At 35.9% G+C, this 20859-nt stretch overlaps 1 protein-coding gene and 1 pseudogene across 3 annotated transcripts in view; one reads left to right on the forward strand and one right to left on the reverse strand.

Annotated features, from left to right (window-relative positions):
- The window catches only part of PAPOLA (poly(A) polymerase alpha), a 95294-nt gene that overhangs the window by 30503 nt on the left and 43932 nt on the right, over positions 1-20859 (forward strand). For 2 of the 3 annotated variants that reach the window (XM_073349598.2, XM_073349599.2), the window contains exons 5-14: positions 272-381; positions 762-815; positions 2209-2320; positions 5360-5449; positions 5555-5693; positions 7329-7401; positions 9059-9179; positions 10170-10254; positions 15438-15491; positions 16431-16550. In XM_073349598.2, coding sequence (XP_073205699.1) covers positions 272-381; positions 762-815; positions 2209-2320; positions 5360-5449; positions 5555-5693; positions 7329-7401; positions 9059-9179; positions 10170-10254; positions 15438-15491; positions 16431-16550 — 958 coding nt within the window. Of the gene's footprint in view, positions 1-271; positions 382-761; positions 816-2208; positions 2321-5359; positions 5450-5554; positions 5694-7328; positions 7402-9058; positions 9180-10169; positions 10255-15437; positions 15492-16430; positions 16551-20859 lie in introns of those variants that run through there. The other variant, XM_073349600.2, reaches the window with a different exon arrangement.
- On the reverse strand, positions 17903-19683 carry LOC140912207 (E3 SUMO-protein ligase ZBED1-like; annotated as a pseudogene).

Genomic DNA, 20859 nt, shown 5'->3' on the forward strand with positions numbered 1-20859 from the left:
GTACAGTTACTGAAAACTTTTGTAAACCTCCCTTACCAAAGATATATATGTAGGTATTTTCAATGTGTCCAGTGGTTGTAAAAAGACACATTCATTGTTACTTTTGGAGCACATCTTGAAATATCTTGTACTTAGATTATAGCTGTATGAAGGATGACTGTTGCATTTTCCTTTGTTGCTAGAATGTTATGTTGTAGGCTATTGCTAGTATTCTCTGTGTATTTGTATAGAGTGTCTGTAGCCTCATGGTGTTTATGAACATGTGTTTTAGGAGCTGATATTGATGCATTATGTGTTGCACCAAGGCATGTTGACAGGAGCGACTTTTTCACCTCATTTTATGAAAAACTGAAACTACAGGAAGAAGTAAAAGACTTAAGGGTATGTTGGTCCTCTAACAAAGAGTTGTTAGGACACTAATGATGATGTAAAATTAGTGAACAGAATAAGTAAAGCAAAAGTGGTTTACATCTGTTAAGAGTAGGAAAGACTACAGTCAAATCCCACAAGATTCACGCCACGGTTTTAGTTCACATGAACTGAAAATAGCCACAACTTATCTATTAAAATGGTAGCATCCAACTTCTATTGTGTATTAAGTTTTGTCAGTTACTTCTATTTATTGCAATCATTTTGAGTCTGAAGGAGAAGAAATGTCAATATAAATTCTAATGCCGAAGTAATCATTTAAATTTGTCATTGTGTTATTTGTGGATACTCTTTTCCATGTTGAAAATAATACTGAATGTTTATTTTTCCAGGCTGTTGAAGAGGCATTTGTCCCAGTTATCAAACTGTGTTTTGATGGGATAGAGGTAAGGTTTAGCCAGCTGTCTTTGAGTCTTGTTTTACTATAATCATAATCAAAACGTTAACACTTCTAAGGTTCCCCATGATGTGTGTGTAATTCCTATTAGAGTTATATGTCAAGGGCCCTGCTTGTGTGAACTGCTGATCAGACAAAGCTACCTTTTGAATGTTGCAAGTATTAGTACTAATAGAGTACTCTTTGTCTGCAAGTCAATGAAAAATTATGTTTTTTTTTAATTAGTACTAGCAAAAATTAACCCTTAATTGTCCAGTCTTCAAACTCAAAATTACTTCAAAAATTAAGGTGATCCTTTTGGTCCCAATATTTTCACTCTACTACGAACAACACTGCCAGCTCCTGTCTTTGCCTTGGTCTTTTGGTTTCTCCCTTTCTGCTTACCTACTTTAATGAAACACAACTTTTTGCGCGTGGTGGTTGCCTTTTTCTAGGGCTCTTAACAGAGATGGTGGGGGTTTCCAGAAATTCATGGTCTTTCAGCACCATTCCTTACAAATTACAGGACTTTTGGTTGTTAGGGGATGATATTGTATGGACACAAGCAATTGTAATCAAGATAAGATGTATTAAAAACAGAGAACATAGTATTTTGTAAAAGATAGTTTGCTAGATTTATATCTTAGGTATGGTATTTTCAGTTTAGTTACTGAAAAAACAGGAGTGAGAGGTTTACATCCCTTAAAAGTAGTCTCCTCTCTGACCACCTATCAACCCATCAGCTTCCTTTATTGATGATAATCCAACTCTGCTGCCTCCAGAGATCTTTTATCAAATCTATTTAATAATACTTACAGTTTAAACACGCTGAAAATATGTATGCCACGACACTACATATAGTGCCAAATTCGTGTCTTTTTCAACAAACCATGCAAACTTATTCATTTGATGGTTTGCCAGGATTTCAGACCGTGACTTTTTTCTGTTTAAACAAATAACAAAAGTTTAAAAGTCACGGGAATTATAGCCATGAGAAATCAATAGCCTTAATTAGTAACATGTAAGCTTCAGCAAGTTCAGTGCCAGGCAAATTATTCACTTCTTTTCTGCAATTCAGTAGTATCTGCAAGGAAAACTGACTCTGACCGGTTTCCCTATTCAACCTCAGATTAGATGAATTGGGTCGTTTCTTGCATCCTAGAGTTGACTTTGAGGTAATATCATAGGAAGCAGGGCGGATGCTGAGAGCATTTCTTTTAACACTTATTAGGGGTAAACACATTCAGGCTTAGGCCATTTAGTTTGTGGAAAGAGATTTATTACCCTAAAGGGAATAAGTGCTTTTTCTTCATGGTAGAAAACTTGATTAAAATAATGCACTAAATAACTTGATTGAGGGTTAAAAGTCAATTTTTGGTTTTTTTGTTTTTTTATTTTTTTAGATTGATATTTTGTTTGCAAGATTAGCACTGCAAACTATTCCTGAGGATTTGGACCTTCGAGATGATAGCCTACTTAAAAATTTAGACATTAGATGCATACGAAGTCTTAACGGTATGTATACAACTTTGAATTTTTAAGTATCCATTTCTCTGTCAAGTTAGTTTCAAGTGGTGTGTGCGGAGGAGAGGCAGTTTAATAGGTATGTAGCTGAGTTGCAAAGTTTAAGTGAACTCATGGTGGCTCAACTTGCCAAGATTTAAAGTAACTTGTCCAAGCCAATACTATTATGACATTTTGAAAAATTGGCTGTTCTTTTTGTTAGTCAGATTCTTTTGCCTTCTTGTCAAATCATATCTGAAACATCAAAGCCTAGAAACTTGAAATTGGGTTGGTTGTGGATTTCTCACCAAGAGCACTAGCCACTTATACATGAAATAAATTTAGCAGTCTCTTCCATGGCAAAATAGGAATGTCAAAACACTACTGATTTGAGGGCTTTCTAGTATCAGGATTACTTGCCGGGTCCTGTCAGACCTTCAGTAAATTTGGCAAGTTTTTATAGTTGATCTAACTTCTGAGGTGTGAAATAAGCATTTTCATTGACATCTCAAAATGTAAGTGTAGATGAAAATTGCATTTTTATATAATGCAACTGTGTTGCAACTCTGTACTCAGGGTCACATGTTTTGTCACAAAATAGGCATAAAAACTGAAGTGAGGGCTCTTTGGTTTCTGTGGCAAATTGGAACTTCTGACTGCTTCAAGTAAATTTAAAAAGTAGGCATTTTATTCAGTTAAGTACAGAATAAAAATGTAATCAGGACAGTATTCCTTGTTCTATTGAAGTCAGTTTTATTTGGCCTTCAAATTTTCAGCACCATTGTGCCTTCTGCTTGTGTGAAATGTCTTGGGAAGGGGCCCTGAACTCCTGGTTCCCACCAACTAGCTGTCTCCCTGAGTTAAACAGCAATAGTTGCCACCATACGTTAACTGGAGAAGTTTTGTTAAAATCGGTGAAGCTGTTAAAGTACTATAATGCATCCATAAGCTTTAGAGTTGGTACTCCATTGAGTTAATGGTATAGTTTATATCTCTGAGCTGTTTGATGCTGTTCCTTTACAAACTCACCACTGCAACGGTTCATGTTTGGAAGATTTCACAACCATCAGGGCTATAAGCTTAATTTTTCAACACTATTGTTGATATTCTGCAGTCCAATTTTATGTCAAATTCCGTAGCAATGAATTGCATAAAAATCTGGTCCTAGTTATAAGAAGTCTGTGTGCAACATCTCTGTTCTTCATATTTCTGTTGTGTTTGTACACTGCTGTTATGCAGGTACCACCCTTTTTGTATGTTGTATTAATTTTTATTAGGGCTGTCAAGCGATTAAAAAAATGAATAGTGCAATAAATCGCACTGTTAAACAATAGTATAATACCATTTATTTTTGGATGCTTTTAACATTTTCAAATACATTGATTTAATTACAACACAGAATCCAAAGTGTACTTTGTATTTTTATTTTTGATTACAAATATTTGCCCTGTAAAAATCAAAGTGTTTTTTCAATTCACCTAATACAAATACTGTAGTATAATCTCTTTATCATGAAAGTTGAGCTTACAAATATAGAATTATGTACAAAAAATAACTGCATTCATAAACAAAACAATGTAAAACTTTAGAGCCTATAAGTCCAGTCAGTCCTATTTCTTGTTCAGGCAATTGCTCAGAAAAACAAGTTTGTTTACATTTGCAGTAGATGATGCTGCCCGCTTCTTGTTCACAATGTCACCTGAAAGTGAGAACAGGCGTTCACATGGGAGTTTTGTAGCCAGCATTGCAAGGTATTTACGTGCCAGATACGAATGTTTAGCATATGTCCCTTTGTGCTTCAACCACCATTCCAGAGGACAGGCATCCATGCTGATGACTGGTTCTGCTTGAAAACAATCCAAAGCAGTGCGGACTGACGCATGTTCATTTTCATCACCTGAGTCAGATGCCACCAGCAGAAGGTTGATTTTCTTTTTTGGTGGTTTGGATTCTGTAGTTTCTGCAATTTTGCTCTTTTAAGAGTTCTGAAAGAATGCTCCACACCTCGTCCCTCTCAGATTTTGGATGGCACTTCAGTTTTTTAAACCTTGGGTCACGTGCTGTAGCTATCTTTAGAAATCTCACATTGGTACAGTCCTTGTGTTTTGTCAAATCTACAGCGAAAGTGTTCTTAAAATGAACATGTGCTGAGTCATCATCCAAGACTACTATATAAGGTGTTCAATCACAAATTTAATTAACGTATTATTTTTAATGAGCGTCATCAGCATGGAAGCATGTCCTCTGGAATGATGGCCGAAGCATGAAGGGACATACGAATGTTTAGCATATCTGGCACGTAAAATACCTTGCAATGCCAGCTACAAAACGCCCATGCGAACACCTGTTCTCACTTTATGGTGACGTAAATAAGAAGCAGGCAGCATTATCTCCCATAAATGTAAACAAACTTGCCTGTCTTAGCGATTGGCTGAACAAGAAGTAGGACTGAGTAGACTGGTAGGCTCTGAAGTTTTACATTGTTTTGTTTTTGAGTGCAGTTATGTAACAAAAAAATCTACATTTGTAAGTTGCGATTTTATGATAGAGATTGCACTACAGTACTTGTAGTAGGTGAATTGAATAACACTTTTATCATTTTTACAGTGCAAATATTAGTAATAAAAAATAATATAAAGCGAGCACTGTATACTGTGTATTCTGTGGTGTAATTGAAATCAATTTATTTGAAAATGTAGAAAAACTTCCAAAATTTCAGTTGGTATTCTATTCTTTAAAAGTGCAATTACAGCTGTGATTAAGTGTGATTAATTTTTTGAGTTAATTGCGTGAGTTAACTGCGATTAATTGACAGCCCTAATTTTTATATGAATTATCCTTTCTTCCCCAAAATGCTGCTGCTGTACAACATAATAAAAAGCATATGAAAATATATTAAAAGCAAACACCATTTTCACATTCAAAACATAAGTGAGCCAAGTGTGAAATGTAATTTCTTGTTGTGCTGATCTTTGTTAGATTTGAAGGTGGGGTGAGGGCAGATTCTTTATCGTTAACCATTAGAGGTAACAGGTGCTTTCTGTTGGCCAGGTTGCAGGGTAACCGATGAAATTTTACATCTAGTACCAAACATCGACAACTTCAGGTTAACACTGAGAGCTATCAAACTGTGGGCAAAACGTAAGTTTAGTCTCAGAAAACAGGTTCTCGATAAATTCTTATCAGTGACAACTGATGATGATGACTAACTCTCTTCTTCTGTCTTTTTCCCCCCTGCATCAACAGGCCACAACATCTATTCCAATATACTAGGTTTCCTTGGTGGTGTTTCCTGGGCTATGTTAGTAGCAAGAACTTGCCAGCTTTATCCAAATGCAATAGCATCAACTCTTGTACATAAATTTTTCTTGGTATTTTCTAAATGGTATGTTTTAATTTTAGATTACACTAAAATAAAATTGTTTGTAGACACTGAATTTTAGTCTTGTTTCTATGGCATTTCTTCAGCTGGTGTCAGGTTAAGTTGGTAGTTTACAAAGTATATTGCTGCCTCCGTGTTAGTGAATTGTGTTATCTGATGAGCTAGACAACATAGCCTTTTGTTAAAGGTTATATGACATACTACTGTTTAGCCTTTTAAAAAACCACAAACACAACAAAATTTTGCAGATTTTTAACTGGAAGGTTTTAAAACATTTGTGGTAACTCAGGACCTCTGTTACTTTTCAGATGTGACCCTTGCATAGTCCTAAATCAGAAAGAGCACGAAAATGTTGAAGAATTATTGTATATTCTGAGACATTAAAGGAATGGTGGTAGTATGCAAGGGGATTGTTCATTAAAATGCAAAGTAAATTTGGCAAAACATGTAACTTGCAGAGAATAGTTGCCTAAAATTTTCCAGAAGGGTTGTATCTGTAACCTTGAGCTATGTGTTCCCTCGTGTGAGATGTCGAGGGAGACTTTCTAAAATCCTTGTACAAAATGACAACTAGATACTAAATTCAGCATGTCTGCTTTAACTTGCTAACATGAAGATCATTATTACTGTTCACTTTTTCTGAAAGTCCGTGGCTTCATAGTCTCTAGTATTTTTAGGGGGTTGATTCCTAAATAGAAAGTTGTTGACCTCATGTCACATGATGCTGATTCAGCAGATTGATTGAAACCCCCTTTTTATAGGGTACTGTACACTCAAAGCATATGCATTGCCAGTTTTATGTGAGGACTTTAAAAACTGTTGATCATGTGCCGTGCCCAAGAGCATAATGCACAAATATTGCAAAACCCCATTGCAGGTAACTCTCATTTTTATAATACTAATTTAAAGAAAACCTAGTTGGTGGCTATTAGACTATTAAATGTACGTCTTAATTGGCGGTGTTCTGTAGGGTTAAGGGCATCTTGAAGAGAAGAAGTGTTGCATTTCATTTAGAAAGTGTTTCATTCGGCATGCTTTTTCTTAAATAATCTGGATGGGAAAAACCTTTAAATTTAATGCATGTAGTTCATAGTAACTAATCATACAGCAGTGTACCATAGTCACAACTGATAGTTTCTTCTCTAGATTGTCGATGAACAGAACTAGCATGAAGACAGAATTAGTAGTACATCTTTGCAGAGGTGATTCCTTCAGTAATTCAGCCAGAGGTTATGCGTCTATTACAAGAGTGGTCAAGGTTTTGTGGCCTGCAATGTGCAGGTCAGACTAGATGATCAGGATGGTCCCTTCTGACCTTAAAGTCTGAGTATATTTGAAGAGCAATTTAAAGAAGTTTGCTTTACAGCTACTTGTTTTTTTCATTCCCTTAATTAAGAGGCACAAACTGCTTTGTGCTGATGCATTGGAGCAAATTGTTATAAATCCATGTAAAGTCGTTAGCTCAGCTACTAAAAACCAACAGTAGACTGACTTGACTTCAAGAGAGAAAAAAAAATCATCTGATGCTGTGCCAGGAGGGCAAAATGAAGAAGGATCACATTCAAAAGTATTGTGTGTTTTACAGAATAAGTCATTATGTCCATTAGTCTTATTCAGTGCTACAATCTTTTTAAACAGGGAATGGCCAAATCCAGTGCTATTGAAACAGCCAGAAGAATGCAATCTTAATTTGCCTGTATGGGACCCAAGGGTTAGTGTATTATTTTTTCCCAGTATAAATTACACTGTACAGTAGAGTAAATCAACTGCTTAAAGAAACCCAGGGACACTTTATTTTTAGATTATAAATGAACTTAATGTGTGGATATTACATTTTCTTTCTGGTAACTTCATCTATAATTCTTCCATACTGTGCAGAACATAATTAGTTCACATTCTGTAAACTACATCTAAACTCCAGATTTTTTAGTAACTGTGCTTTTTGTCCAACTTCAGCAGTAAGTGATCTAAATAAATGCTTGCTAAATGCTCCCTGTACAATTTTTATATAAATAGATACATACACTAAAGCAATTTGTTAGAACATAGATCACACTTCTTTATGACATTTCACTGTCTGGGTGATTAACTTATTTTCAAAATTGTATTTTAACTGCTGTGGTACATTTGTTGTAAATTTTGCAATAATATGTCCTTTGTGTTTTGGACCAAAGGGGAATACAAATATTAAATAAATAAATAAATAAAACTAACTTTGCCTTTCTTTCAGTTACCATAATTTTGACCTCTCTACTTCGTAGCATCTTCATGATTTATATTTTTCACTTTAAAAGTTGAAAAACGTGTAAGGACTCAGAGTAACATCCTATGCTAAACATAAAACCATTATTATTTAAGGTGTAAATAGGGGGTATTGTCAAATAGGAAATGTACTATTTCACCAATAGTGAAATGTTCTTAGGGTTCATCTTCGGGGGGGGGGGGGGGGAGCCAGTGTGAGCACAATAGGCTTGAAAGCTGTACTGCATGACCTATGTTTTTAAATACATTTTCCGCTTGCTTTGACAAAAGTCTACATTTAAATAACGTCTGGGTTGTGATGTAAAGTAAGATTAAAACAATGTTCTTAAGTCACCCTATTGTTCCTGTTGTAGGGGTTTGAGGTCAGTGTGTGATGTTACGAACCATATGTGCTGTAGTAACTAAACAAAACAGGGTAAGTTAAGGACAGGGTTTGAACCTTAACTTCAAATTTACAACCTGACAAAACACAAGATCACTAGCTTAACGTTATTTAAATGTGATTTTGTCTTTGCTGTTTCCTTCTTTTATTTCCCCATGTGCTGTTTTTTAATAAAGGATATGTTAACACAAGAGCTACTTCCCTCAGGATGCCCAGAGCCTTTCCTCTTAGACTGGCTCTTTATTTTCAGTAGTGTTATAGGAATAAATCAGACATCATATTTCAAAGGGTCTCAACACAGCTGTTTCTCTGAAGGTGTCCAAGATGCTCAAGTGGTAATGAGGTACCCGTGTTTCAGTATGATCACAGGCTAGCTTCCATTGCAGATGTAATAATAAATTCACCACTTATCTATTTCAGTTGGTATTTTTAGCTTTTAAAACTACCCAGTATCGATAGTGAGGCATGCTGATAGTTTATGATCTTCTCTGTTCCATTTGAGTTTGGAATAACTTCCACAATGTAATTTACTTGTAGGAATATGCAGACAAGATGTTATCCTTGAGTATTCTCCACTTCTGTGCACAGTTGTTCAGTCTAATTTGTATACTAAGATCTCATTTGTTACATTGGAATTTAAGATTCATTTTAGCAAAGAGAGAATTCCAAATTTTTTTATTTTGTGTGTGCTTGAAGAAAACTGATTGGCTGTTGTTATATATAGGTAAATCCCAGTGATAGGTACCATCTTATGCCTATAATTACACCAGCATACCCACAGCAGAACTCTACCTACAATGTGTCCGTTTCTACACGGATGGTCATGGTTGAGGAGTTTAAACAAGGTAAGTATTATCTTATGCTCTTATATATTCCAAAAGACTTTAAAATAATTCCATCATAGGCACAACATTGTTTTGGAATAATTAGTTGACGACAACAAGCATCCTTCCTAAAGCAACTGAATCAGTCAGTCTTCTTTACTTCATATTTTGTCTGTAACTTGGAAATTTAATGGATATTTATAAATATTTATAAATAATCCATTTCTTCCTTCCAGAAATTGATCATTATTAATTGGAAAGTAGCATTCTCTGTAAGTGGGAATCATACCCTGACAATTGGTTCTTTCTAGGCTGTTCCAGTGGTCTTACAGTCTGCATTACCATGTGGAGAACTACAGTGCAATTCTGTCGTCTTTGCTGGCATGTGCTAGTGGTGCTAAGGAGGCAGGATGCTTAGCTGTTTAAGCAAATGAGGAGAATGGTACCTTGCCTCAGTTGAGTTAAACCTTCTGACAGTCAAAGGACATTTACTGAGACAGTCTTGGCCAGGCAAGGCCTTGATGCACATGGGGAAATACTGATAATTCTCATCAGGATGTTGTGCTCACTTTCCCATTTCTAACAGTCATCTGTCCCAACACGTAACCCTCATCCCAAAGAGGATTTAAGCCCTATAAGGAAAACCTTTTCCTTTCCTTCGTGGGTTTAGCACATTTCCTCTGCGGCATGTTCAGCCTTATTCCAGGAAAGTGAACAAGAACCAGAAGAGAATAAAATTCTCTGGTGGTGTAGTAGAGCTTTGCAATACAATAGTCTGGTCCAATTAAGCTTCTAAGAAACTTTGTAACAACACACACTGAGTAGCTGATGACGATACATATAAAATACCACTGGGAGCAAAGTTTGTTGGATGAGACGACCATTGGATTAAAAAAGAGCAAATTAGCAGTTAACTTGAAATAACCTTTGTTTAGTTTATGGACTGTTTTTGTGGATACTTGGTGTGGATCAACTGTGTGAAAAGGATTTAAATGTGTTTTTATAATTCAGGTCTTGCTATCACAGATGAAATTTTGCTGAGTAAGGCAGAGTGGTCCAAACTTTTTGAAGCTCCAAACTTCTTTCAAAAGTACAAGTATGTATTTTATGGCATGGCAGACATGTTTAAGTTTCTTATCATTTACAAAAAAAAAAAAAAAAATGGTACTTTATAGACAGGCACTTGCATCAGTAGCGTTAAGTATGGTTGAACACTTCCATTAGAAACCTTTAAAGTGCTATATCCTTAAAATAAAATTAAAAAAAAAAAACTTGAAAGTTCTCCGTTTTGTTGAAGGGTTTTTCTCCTGGTTAATTTTGAGATCAGTTTTGCAGTACTTTCATTTTTTATAGGAAAGAGACTTAAATAACATAATTATACTGCTTTTTTTCTTTTCCATAGTATAATTGATCACCCTAATAGACTATGATCAGATATGCAGAACGTTACTGGAGAGCTATAGAATTAGTAGGTTAAAACTAGGATACTTGAGTTAGAAGTTGGTTTGACCAATTGGTGAATGTTCCAGGTGGTGGTAGTGAGCTGCTATTGTTGATAGAACCCAAAATCAAGTCAAGTAAAATGAAGTCTGCCTCTCCACAAACAAAATATTTTTTGAGGAAATTAGCCCGAGAAAGTAGATATTTAAAACTGTTCCACTAGAAAGATGCATTTCTTTTACCATAATGGTAAACAACATACATTTTAATAATAAAATATATCCTTTAGTACATTTGGCAGCTCAATCGACTAAAGTTTTTACTAGTTTTTCCTCAGTAAGAAATAAAGCTGATCAAGGCTTCAGAATATATTCATCTTTATTGCAGCTAGTTTATTTCTAACTGCCGTGTAATGTCGTTACATTAGGGAAAAGTTTGCAGAATTTTTATCCTTAAACATTTATTTTTAAGAGAAATCTAGGAAATGAATTCTTGAGGTTTAACTGACATTTTAAGGGTTCCTACTGGTATGTTGTGGTTGTAGGGGAGAAGCTTGTTTAAATGTATACTGGATTTGCTGAAAAATGTAATTTATAATAAATACAGATTATTAAAATATATGGACTACATTTTATTTGCCCTCAATTTTGTTGGAGACCCACTTTTGGAGTTAAGATTAAATATTTTCTACAGTTTTGTTCCTGTTTTGGGTGGTTATGTATTAATCTAAACAAGATTGAAATATACAGTTTTCCCCCATTAAAAAAAAGACTGATGACCATCATAATGTGTCTGTGTTTTGTTTCTGTATCTTTTGGATGATAAAAGCTTTAAAACACCTGAACAGCTTTTATGTTGTATCTTGGAGATTCAATTTGAAAGCTTTTAATGGACACTGTAAGGTGATTTCATTTTTTAGAAAGTGAATTTTTGTTTTCACTCTTGTGTTGTTGTTAGCACTGCCCTCTAAAAAGGCTGAAAGTATATCCCCTTTCAGTTTGCCAAATGCTCTCTCCCAGTTTTGAAGGTAACAGACACTAACAGGGCTGAGTTGACTTGAAATAAGACCTATTTAATATAGTTTTATATCCTGGCATGTGCATCGGCATCAGTAATTACAGCAACATAGCAGTGGATGTAGTCACTGCAAGCAGTGAGTGCACAAGCTTTGTAGGTTCTACTTAAAATGACTGACTTCCTAATTTCTTGACAATGGAGTGGTACATGGAAGCCTATTAATATTCAGAATTGGGAGGACTTTGAAAGTAGTAATTACAATGTATAAAAGAAAAATATTAGTCTTTTAAAACTTTGATTAGTCACTTTTAATAACTCTAAATACAAATGCATTATCAGTAATAATAAGAAATAATAATAAGAAACTTGTGCTACTTTGGCCAAACCTTTTGATCTAAAAACTAGATTTCTTTCAGCCTTGGTTATTATCCTTGTACAGTTCAAACCTCTTATTGCTGAAACTTTAAAATGTTTGGTGCTCTACAAGACACAAGATGACATGGTTCCTGCCTTGAAGTTCACCTTTTAAAATAATATCAAACCTGTTTGACTCTTACCCCATAAATGCATAGATTTTAAATGTGTATCACTATTAATGAGAATTACCTTGGTAAACAATACATCAGCAGCAGAATAGACAGTTAATTTCTCTCAAATGATTGTTTAATTTAAGTGAATTCCAAATATTCTAGAGAACTTCGGGGGTTACTATATATCCTGCATTGCAGGGGATTCAAAATAGAAAAGATTGTCTGATTTGTCTGAATAGTTGCCAATACTTCAAATTTGAGAGACCAGAGTTCAGGCTGTTTGCACTTGTTACTGTTTCCATTTTCTAGATGGGAGAACTGTGTTAAGGAGACAACAGAAAACATCACATCTGGTGTGCTCATACAAAAATTAACAAACAAAAAGTTACCAACATGGTGTAACATCTGAATGTAGTTACATGACAAAAGTGATGGACTCTTTCCATATTAGCGTTTAAAAATAAAAACTGTGTGGTAATAAAATACTCTCCATATACAATGACTTTAAACACATTGTACAAACTTCAGTAAACAAAATCAGTTGTAGTAAATAAAAAAAAAGGAAACTTTAAAGGAGTACTTTACTTACTAATATATCTTGTGCACATAATAAGACTTTACATTTATTAACTCAATATAACTAAACCTAGATTTGGAGAAACCTTATTTAAAGTAGGCAAGTCCAGATCGGTACCCTCAATTGTTCATTACAATATTTTTTCCAAAACATTCTGAATAAAAGAGGCACAACAGGATATATGGCTTTTGGCTTTTTATGTGATTATGGATATTTAAAATGGAGTGCAGTTCACTAAATCCTCATTCAGTAGTCTTGATTTTTAAAAAATTGCTCAGGAAGAGGCATAATGGAGGAAAACTCAAATGTTTCTGAAAGGTATATACTGTACTTCCCAATAGTGGTGTCACTGCTAAAAAATTGTTGTAATAGCTGGATTATTATTTTCTTCTAACCTCATGGTAAAGCACCAAAGACACTGTAAAGTTAAAAGAATTATGTAAGAAAATCAGGGATTGAAAATTACAATAAGATGTTACTTGCTATTAGTCATAGGACCCATGACAACTTTTAAGATCCAATGTTTTGTGAAGCACCAGTGGCTAGAAACTAATACTCTCTCACTGGAAAGCTGGAAATACTCGATATCCTGTGATTAAATTATTTCTCACCCTGCTATGCAACACAAAATCCTTCCTTAAAAATCACAAAATCCTGGTTATCTTGATTTCCCTTCCTTCTCCTCCTCTTCAATTCCAATCTGCGTTCACTGACCCTGTCTAAACAAGGACAGTTAATAGACTTGAGTTTATTTAAAATCCTGATTTCAGTAACGATGGTTTAATTGTTTAAGAGATTTATAATCGGAATATGAAGCATCCTTCACTAACCAATCAAGGATTTTAGATTTATCAAGCTGTTTTCATAGAATTGTTCTTAAAAGCCTTTAAAGCTCCTTTGAAGAGCAGCTTTGTTAATCACTAGAAAATTAATGTTTTTAAATACCTAGAAGTATGTCCACTTCACTATAAAAATCTTTTACTACTAAGGTTCATTTCCCATTGTGAGAGATCCTGTTGGTGTGTCAAGTAGAAAAATTTAAAAAATCTAGTGCTCATTAAGCGGAATTGGTATTAAAATTACATAAGAGTATAAAGTCAGATAATGTAGTAGTAATATTTAAAAGACCCTTATTTTCTGCTTCAGGTGCATGAATTTGGGTGCAATAACATTGCTGAATTCATGGAACAGCACTCTGAAAAGAATCAATTGTTGTCTGTAACTGTGACACTGCACATTTTTAAGTAATATTTTAGTTCTGTGGAATTTAAACGACTTATTAGTGGTTTCTCAAGTATTTTTTAAAAAACTGATAAAATTGTTTTACTAAGACAGAACATTTCTTTGCATCAGGTGCTTCATGATAATATTAACATAACCAAATGAATCTTATAGTAAAATTTCATTTTAGCCACTTCTAAAAGAAAATAAATTTCTTCCTCCCTTCCCCCTTTCGTTTCTTAAAGTACAAGCCTTTGAATTCTATTAGTCCAGAATACTTTAGTCCATTTTCCCCCTTAGACCTAGGTAAGGTATGTGTGTGCATATTGATTAATCTGTTGGTTTTGAGTTACTTTTCTAGTGACTTGTGGACTTGCAAGTTTTCCTACAATTTTGCGGAATTGTATCACAATGTTTCACTATTACTGACCTTGCAATTTTCTGGACAGAAGGTTTTGTATTTTGGTTTTTTTTTAAGATAGTGGATAAATAAATCTGTGTGTAACCATGAAATACACTATGATATAGCTCCTAATCTTACTGGCCTTAAAAAATTAGGCCCCAATCTGGAAAAGGTTTAGGTATGCATTAATTTTACACAGTGAGTAATCCTATTCAGTGTATAAATTTACCTGTCCAAATCTTTGCAGGTTTAGGTCTTAGGCATGTAGAGTGCAGCTTTTGAGATCATTTTACAAGATCTTCTTGAAATTATTATTCCATTAATCTTTTAAAAAATAACCAAAATTTAATTCATTCCTTGTCTTTAAATGAGGTTCCCTTGCCCATCCACCTCCCTTGAGTTTAACTGTTCTAGTTCTTCCTTCATTAAAAATATTTTGGATTTTTATGCAGTTAGAGATTTTTGACTCAATATATTGAAAATCTGTGAGTATAGTAGATTATTCTAGAGTAAATCCTGAAGCCTCTGATTAATGGGGAGAGGAAAGACACTTTAGGAGGCTTCAGGAAAAATTGTTTGGAAAACCTCTTAAAGTTGGCAATACTTGTATTACCTTTCATCGCTATATTTACCTTTTTGATAAAATACTCAAACCAGTGTGTCAAACCAGTCATCTAGCTATGTCTTGAGAAAAAGATAATTGTGACGAAAACACCAGATGGCTGCACTCTGAATATTTGGTTTTTATTTTTATTTCTTTTGCTTCCACAAAGTGAGTAGCATTCTGCAATTGGCGATTTAAGTCATAGTCGCACTTAGTTGAGATTCTGGCTTAAGAGCTACTGCATTGCCATGCATTTATTACCCTTTTGTTGATATTAATGCAGCTGTGGACGTCAATGTGAGTTGAATTTTTTTTTTGAAAAAATATCTGTTAATACCAGACTCCTCTGCAGCCTCTTGTAGATTGTTTAAGCTCTTTATTTTATTCTTCTGTCTGCATTTGTAGCTTAAACTAATAAGGATGTTAATAACTGTGAATGTCCAGTGTCAGACATAAATAGAATAGCCTGTTGTCTTTATCTTCAAAGGCATTACATTGTACTTCTAGCAAGTGCACCAACAGAAAAACAGCGACTAGAATGGTGAGTATCATGCATGCTGGGGGTTTTTAATTCCTCAAATTACAAAATAATTTTATCCAACCAACCTGAGATGTAAATGAACAAGTAATACATATATTACGGAAAAAATTCTGGGTAGAAATCCCAGTGCCTGATGGGTCTAAAACATTGTCGTGGGTGAAGATTCTGTGCTCTGGAATTAAATAGATGAAGACAATTAATAATGTTGCTCTCTTTCATTAATCCAGAAATTCATTAAGGAAACAGAATGAAGGAGGATATTATTGGCTGCAGTACTCTATTTAAAAGGACCTGCAAAGGTTTAAAAAGATATTACCTTGAGTTTTATGATGTATGGAGAAGGCCTGAATAGCTAGATCTCATTCCCTCTCCTCTGTTTTTTATTCGGGGTTCTCCGATATTTGAGTTCTCTCACCTTAGTTGAAGCAGCGGAGGTGTTGAATCTTCAAAAGATACATCTTTTTTTTTCACATGTTTAGGCATTAGAGTAAAATAGCTTTTTAAAAAATCCAAAAAACCTTAATCTGAATACAAATTCATTCCTCTCTCAATTTTCTGCCTTCAGCCTTTCCTGGCTAGGGTATTATTTGATTTCTGAAGACTTACCAATGCATAGTAACTTAATTACTACACCCAGGAAAATCTTTCATTGTTGATGTCATTTTGGGCACAGGCAATTTGGACAAGGTCGTCATGACTTCAAGAAAAGATGATGTGGAATTCCACTGAACAAAGCTACATGGCTTTGTTGGAAAGTAATATTAGGATATTTGTCTGGAGTGAGCTTGTCTGGCCGAGTATTTAGTTTCTTGGTATTTCCAGATATTGGTTTAACCAGAACATTTTGGCTTTTTCCTCCCAGAAGTGTGTAGTTGTATTTCAGGTATTTTTAAACTGCCACTTATTAGTAAGTGTTTTTTTGTTTTTTTATTCATTTAGGGTGGGCTTGGTGGAGTCAAAAATCCGAATTCTAGTTGGAAGCTTGGAAAAGAATGAGTTCATTACACTGGCTCACGTGAATCCTCAGTCATTCCCAGCACCCAAGGAAAATCCTGACAAGTAAGCCAAATCCTCACTCTTTAATGCAATAATTGAAGGACATTCTATGCAGATAACTGAAAATTTACAATTTACATTATTCAAATCCATTACTGAAATGGATGAACATTTAATTAAAAGTAAACTTGACTAATGACTTAAGTTGTCAGCAATTATTGGTAAAGTCTGGCATCCACTTACATAAAAATCACTTGGCTAGCGCACAGATACTTTTGTAGCAGTAGTAATACCTTAATGGAGAGATACAACTTCACTAATTAGCACAATATATACTGTGCAAAGTTGCTATAATACTAACCTTGGTATTCCCCTCTTGTGCTTCAATTGTCTGAGTGACTATTACCAAAGTCTGTTGTTATGCTTTTATTAGTAGCACTGAGAATCAAGCAAGAGTCACAGACTCAGTCTCTTATTGATTTCATTATCAGCCAAAATGACAGCTTAGTTAGATTTGGAGATTTGAAATACATCTATAGCTAATAGCTTTTGTTTTTTAACTTGCCAATGATTAATGTTTTAGGAAACACTAATGTCTGGTACCTGTAGGAAGAAAGCAAGTACATGTTTCAAAACTGACATTAGGATGTTTGGCAAGTTCTGATTCTGTTGTTTTGCTTTCCAGACTGTTAGGACTGTGTTTTGGGCTTGGTTGGTTGGTTTTTGGCCAGAAAATTGCACTTGACTTGGTGTTTTCTATGTATCAATTGCCATAGCCAGATTAGTGAGAGGTTATTTATGTCAAGTCTGAGGTTGGGAAATAAATTTTTGTGAACAGTTCTAACATGTATTTTTGCAGGTGTAACATTTTGACTTTGTGTTGTCTGTAGCGTGTAAAGCATTTTCATATTGAATTTAGCTTTAAAATCAGTGCTCATTTCATTATGAAATATCTACAGAAAGTCCACGTGACCTTTTACACAGGCTCTTCAACAAGGCAGTGGCTTCTTGGATTGGGCCCATTGGTGGCTGCTGTAAGCATAATTTAGTTGCACACCCAAAAAGTGAATTTGGGCAAGAGTATTGATAGAACTGTTTAAAATTAAGAAATTACTAGATAAAAATGAATTGCAATTAAGCAATAATAGAATACCATTTCTTTAAATATTTTGGATGTTTTCTACATTTTCAAATATTTTGATTTCAATTACAACACAATTCAAAGTATACAGTGCTCACTTTATTTTTTATTACAAACATTTGTACTATAAAAATCTTCAGTTCACCTCATTGAAGTACTGTAGTGCAATCTCTTTATTATGAAAGTTGAACTTACAAATGTAGAATTATGTAAAAAAAAGAATAACTGCACTTAACAATAAAACAATGTAAAACTTTAGAGCTTACAAGTCCACTCAGTCCTTCTTGTTCAGCCAATCACTCAGACAAACAAGCTTGTTTACATTGGTGGGAGATAATGTTGCCCACTTCTTGTTTACAATGTCACCTGAAAGTGAAAACAGTCATTGGCATGGCATTGTTGTAGCCAGCATAGCAAGATATTTACGTGCCAGATGCACTAAAGATTCATATGCCCCTTCATGTGTCAACCGCCATTCCAGAGGACATACGTCCATGCTGATGACGGGTTTTGCTTGATAAGGATCCAAAGCAGTGGGGACTGACCCATGTTCATTTTTATCATATGATTCAGAAGCAGAAAGTTGATTTTTCTCTTTTGGTGGTTCGGGTTCTGTAGTTTCTGCATCAGAGTGTTGCTTTTAAGACTTCTGACAGCATGCTCCACACTTCATTCCTCTCAGATTTTGGAAGGCACTTCAGAGTCGTAAATCTTGTGTCTAGTGCTGTAACTATTTTTAGAAATCTCAGATTGATATCTTTGCATTTTGTAAAATCTGTTGTGAAAGTGTTCTTAAATCAAACAACATATGCTGGGTCATCATCAGAGACTGTCATAAGGTGGAATACAGGTAAAACCACGGAGCAGGAGACATACAATTCTCTTCTTTCTCCCCTCTCCCACAAGGAGTTCAGTCACAAACCTGCAGGGCTCAACTAATGTTTCTAGTTTTTGCAGTTTTTCAAAATCCTTACCTGTTGGCACTGATATATTGTGCTTTTGAAGAGCTAATGTGCATGTGATAGTGGCTTTATTGCAAAGTAGGCTCTGAATCATAGCCAATGTGGAGTTCCATCTGGTTGAAATATCTTGTACAAGAGTCTTTTTTCTTTGTCCATTTGCAGCTTGTTGTATTCCTAGCTCTGTACTGTTATCTGGGCTGTGTTTGAAATGGCCCACAAGTTTTCTACATTTTGCCAGCACGTTTTCAAAACCACCATCACTGAGCGCCACTGTAATGGATCACTGCAGTCTGTGATCAATGCATATCATGTGTTCAATAGGCAAGTGACTGGCTGCTGCTACCATTTTATGTGCAGTCAGTACTAATTGTTACCTTTTCTTGAATATTCCATTCTTTCTCAACATAAATGAAATGCTCTGCACATGCTTCAGCATAATCTCTCTTCAGTATGAGTTACTGTTACAGCAAACAACTGCAGTGTCCATGCAGCATCAGTAAGGTGTGCCGTGACATCAAGATAGCTGTGATTGCTCAAGGATGTCCAGTAATCACCAGTAAAACCAAAAGCCAGTGCATTTTTCAGAAGCTCCAACTTTGTAGTCTTTCTGTTGTCATATAGATCACTTATTTGAGATGCAATGGTTCCTTGGGAGGGCAAGGTGTATGACTGATTGGAAGATGCAATTTGAATAATATCTTAGCCCTCTGACCATTTACAATGCTGAGTGGTCTGCAGTCCATAGCTATCCACTTTGCAGTAGTATTGGTTAAGGTGTTGTACTTTGTTTGTTTGATTCATGGGCTTGTAGCAATCCTGAAACTCTATAACTGTACTCTGTTGTGGCTGGCTGGATTAATTTGCTGGTGGTGGGTTACCTGTAGCACAAGAGCCATAAGCAAAAGCATGCTTAGAACATAGGTGGAAGTGCAGACTTGAAGTGCTTCTGTGGTATTGGGACTCAGCCATGCAATAGCTACAGATAAGTCTTTATAGACAAAAAACCATTTGGAAGTATTTTAAACATAAACTTGCCATTCGAAAGACCTGAACTGTTGCTGCTTTGCTCCATTAACTTTTTCTGATATTTAATCAGTCCAGATCATGAAAACACAGTAGAAATGTCAATATCTAGAATAATTCAATAAATTCTTCTATATAATCAATATATTAGTGTCCTTTTCAAAAGAGTCTTTGCCATGGATTTGGAAAGATTTTACCTCAGGATTAACATTCAGTAGGAGACTGAATTGTGCAGGAGGCTTTTTTTAATTCTGCTGCTCCTGGGTTAGCCTTTTGTATACTATTTTGTATGTGTCCTTCAGAGGAGTCTTGGCTTTTTGAAAGGGGTAAAATTTTTTTATCCCAGAAAGTCAGTACTCTGGAGATGAGAGGTGTGTGAGTTATGCACGAGAAAGGTGAATTCTTGATGCTGCCCCAGTGGAGGTGGGTTTCTGAGGTCACCAGGTACACCTCCTGTCCGAAGAGTTTCATTTTAGAAATCTGCATTTGGTGTTGGGGGAGAATAGGGGAGGGGGGAAGTAAGCAAAGACTTGTACAGGAGGAGAGTCTGGGAGGGCAGGGGGTGACAACACGGAGTAGCATGCAATAACTTGTGCAGGAGGAGCGTGAGGGAGGTGTCTTGCTGCTGCTTCTGGAAAGGTGGCTTCTGGTACTGGGCTCGCCTCCTTTTACTGAGCTTGGTGGGCTCCCTTCAGCTGAGTGAGCCTTTGTTTGCAAGGGAGGGTGGATTTTACCTCAGGGACTCATACTACAGGGGAGGAGAGGCTGGTGCAGGGAGGCTGAGCTCACCAGGCCCATGTTCTCTATGGGGTACCCCTGGAACAAGTGGCTGGCTTGGGGCAATGGGGCACGACGCAGGGGGCTTGGTCCCGCAACTGAGGAGCGGGCCGGGCACAATAGTGCACGGGCCAGCTAGGGTGACAGTATGTCCCATTTTGGCCAGGACAGTTCCCTTTCTCAGCTCTGTCACAGCCATCCCTACTTTTTCACCAAAACTGAGCATTTGTCTTGGCTGCAAGGCAGAGCAGAGAGTGGCAGCTTCTGCACAGGGGCCAGCTGAAGACAGCACTGACTGCCAGCAGGAAAGCAGAGAAATGTGCTGCTGGCGGGCAGTGCTGGCTTCAGAGCTGACCCCTGCGTGGCGCAAAGCTGGCCAGGAGCAGGGGAGGGAACTGGGGAGGCTGGGAATTCAGCCCCAAGTGCAGTCGGCACGGAGCTCAGCAGGCATGGGGGTGTGGAGGTCAGC

The sequence above is a fragment of the Lepidochelys kempii genome, chromosome 6 (genome assembly GCF_965140285.1).
Source record: "Lepidochelys kempii isolate rLepKem1 chromosome 6, rLepKem1.hap1, whole genome shotgun sequence".
Lineage (NCBI taxonomy): Eukaryota > Metazoa > Chordata > Testudines > Cheloniidae > Lepidochelys > Lepidochelys kempii.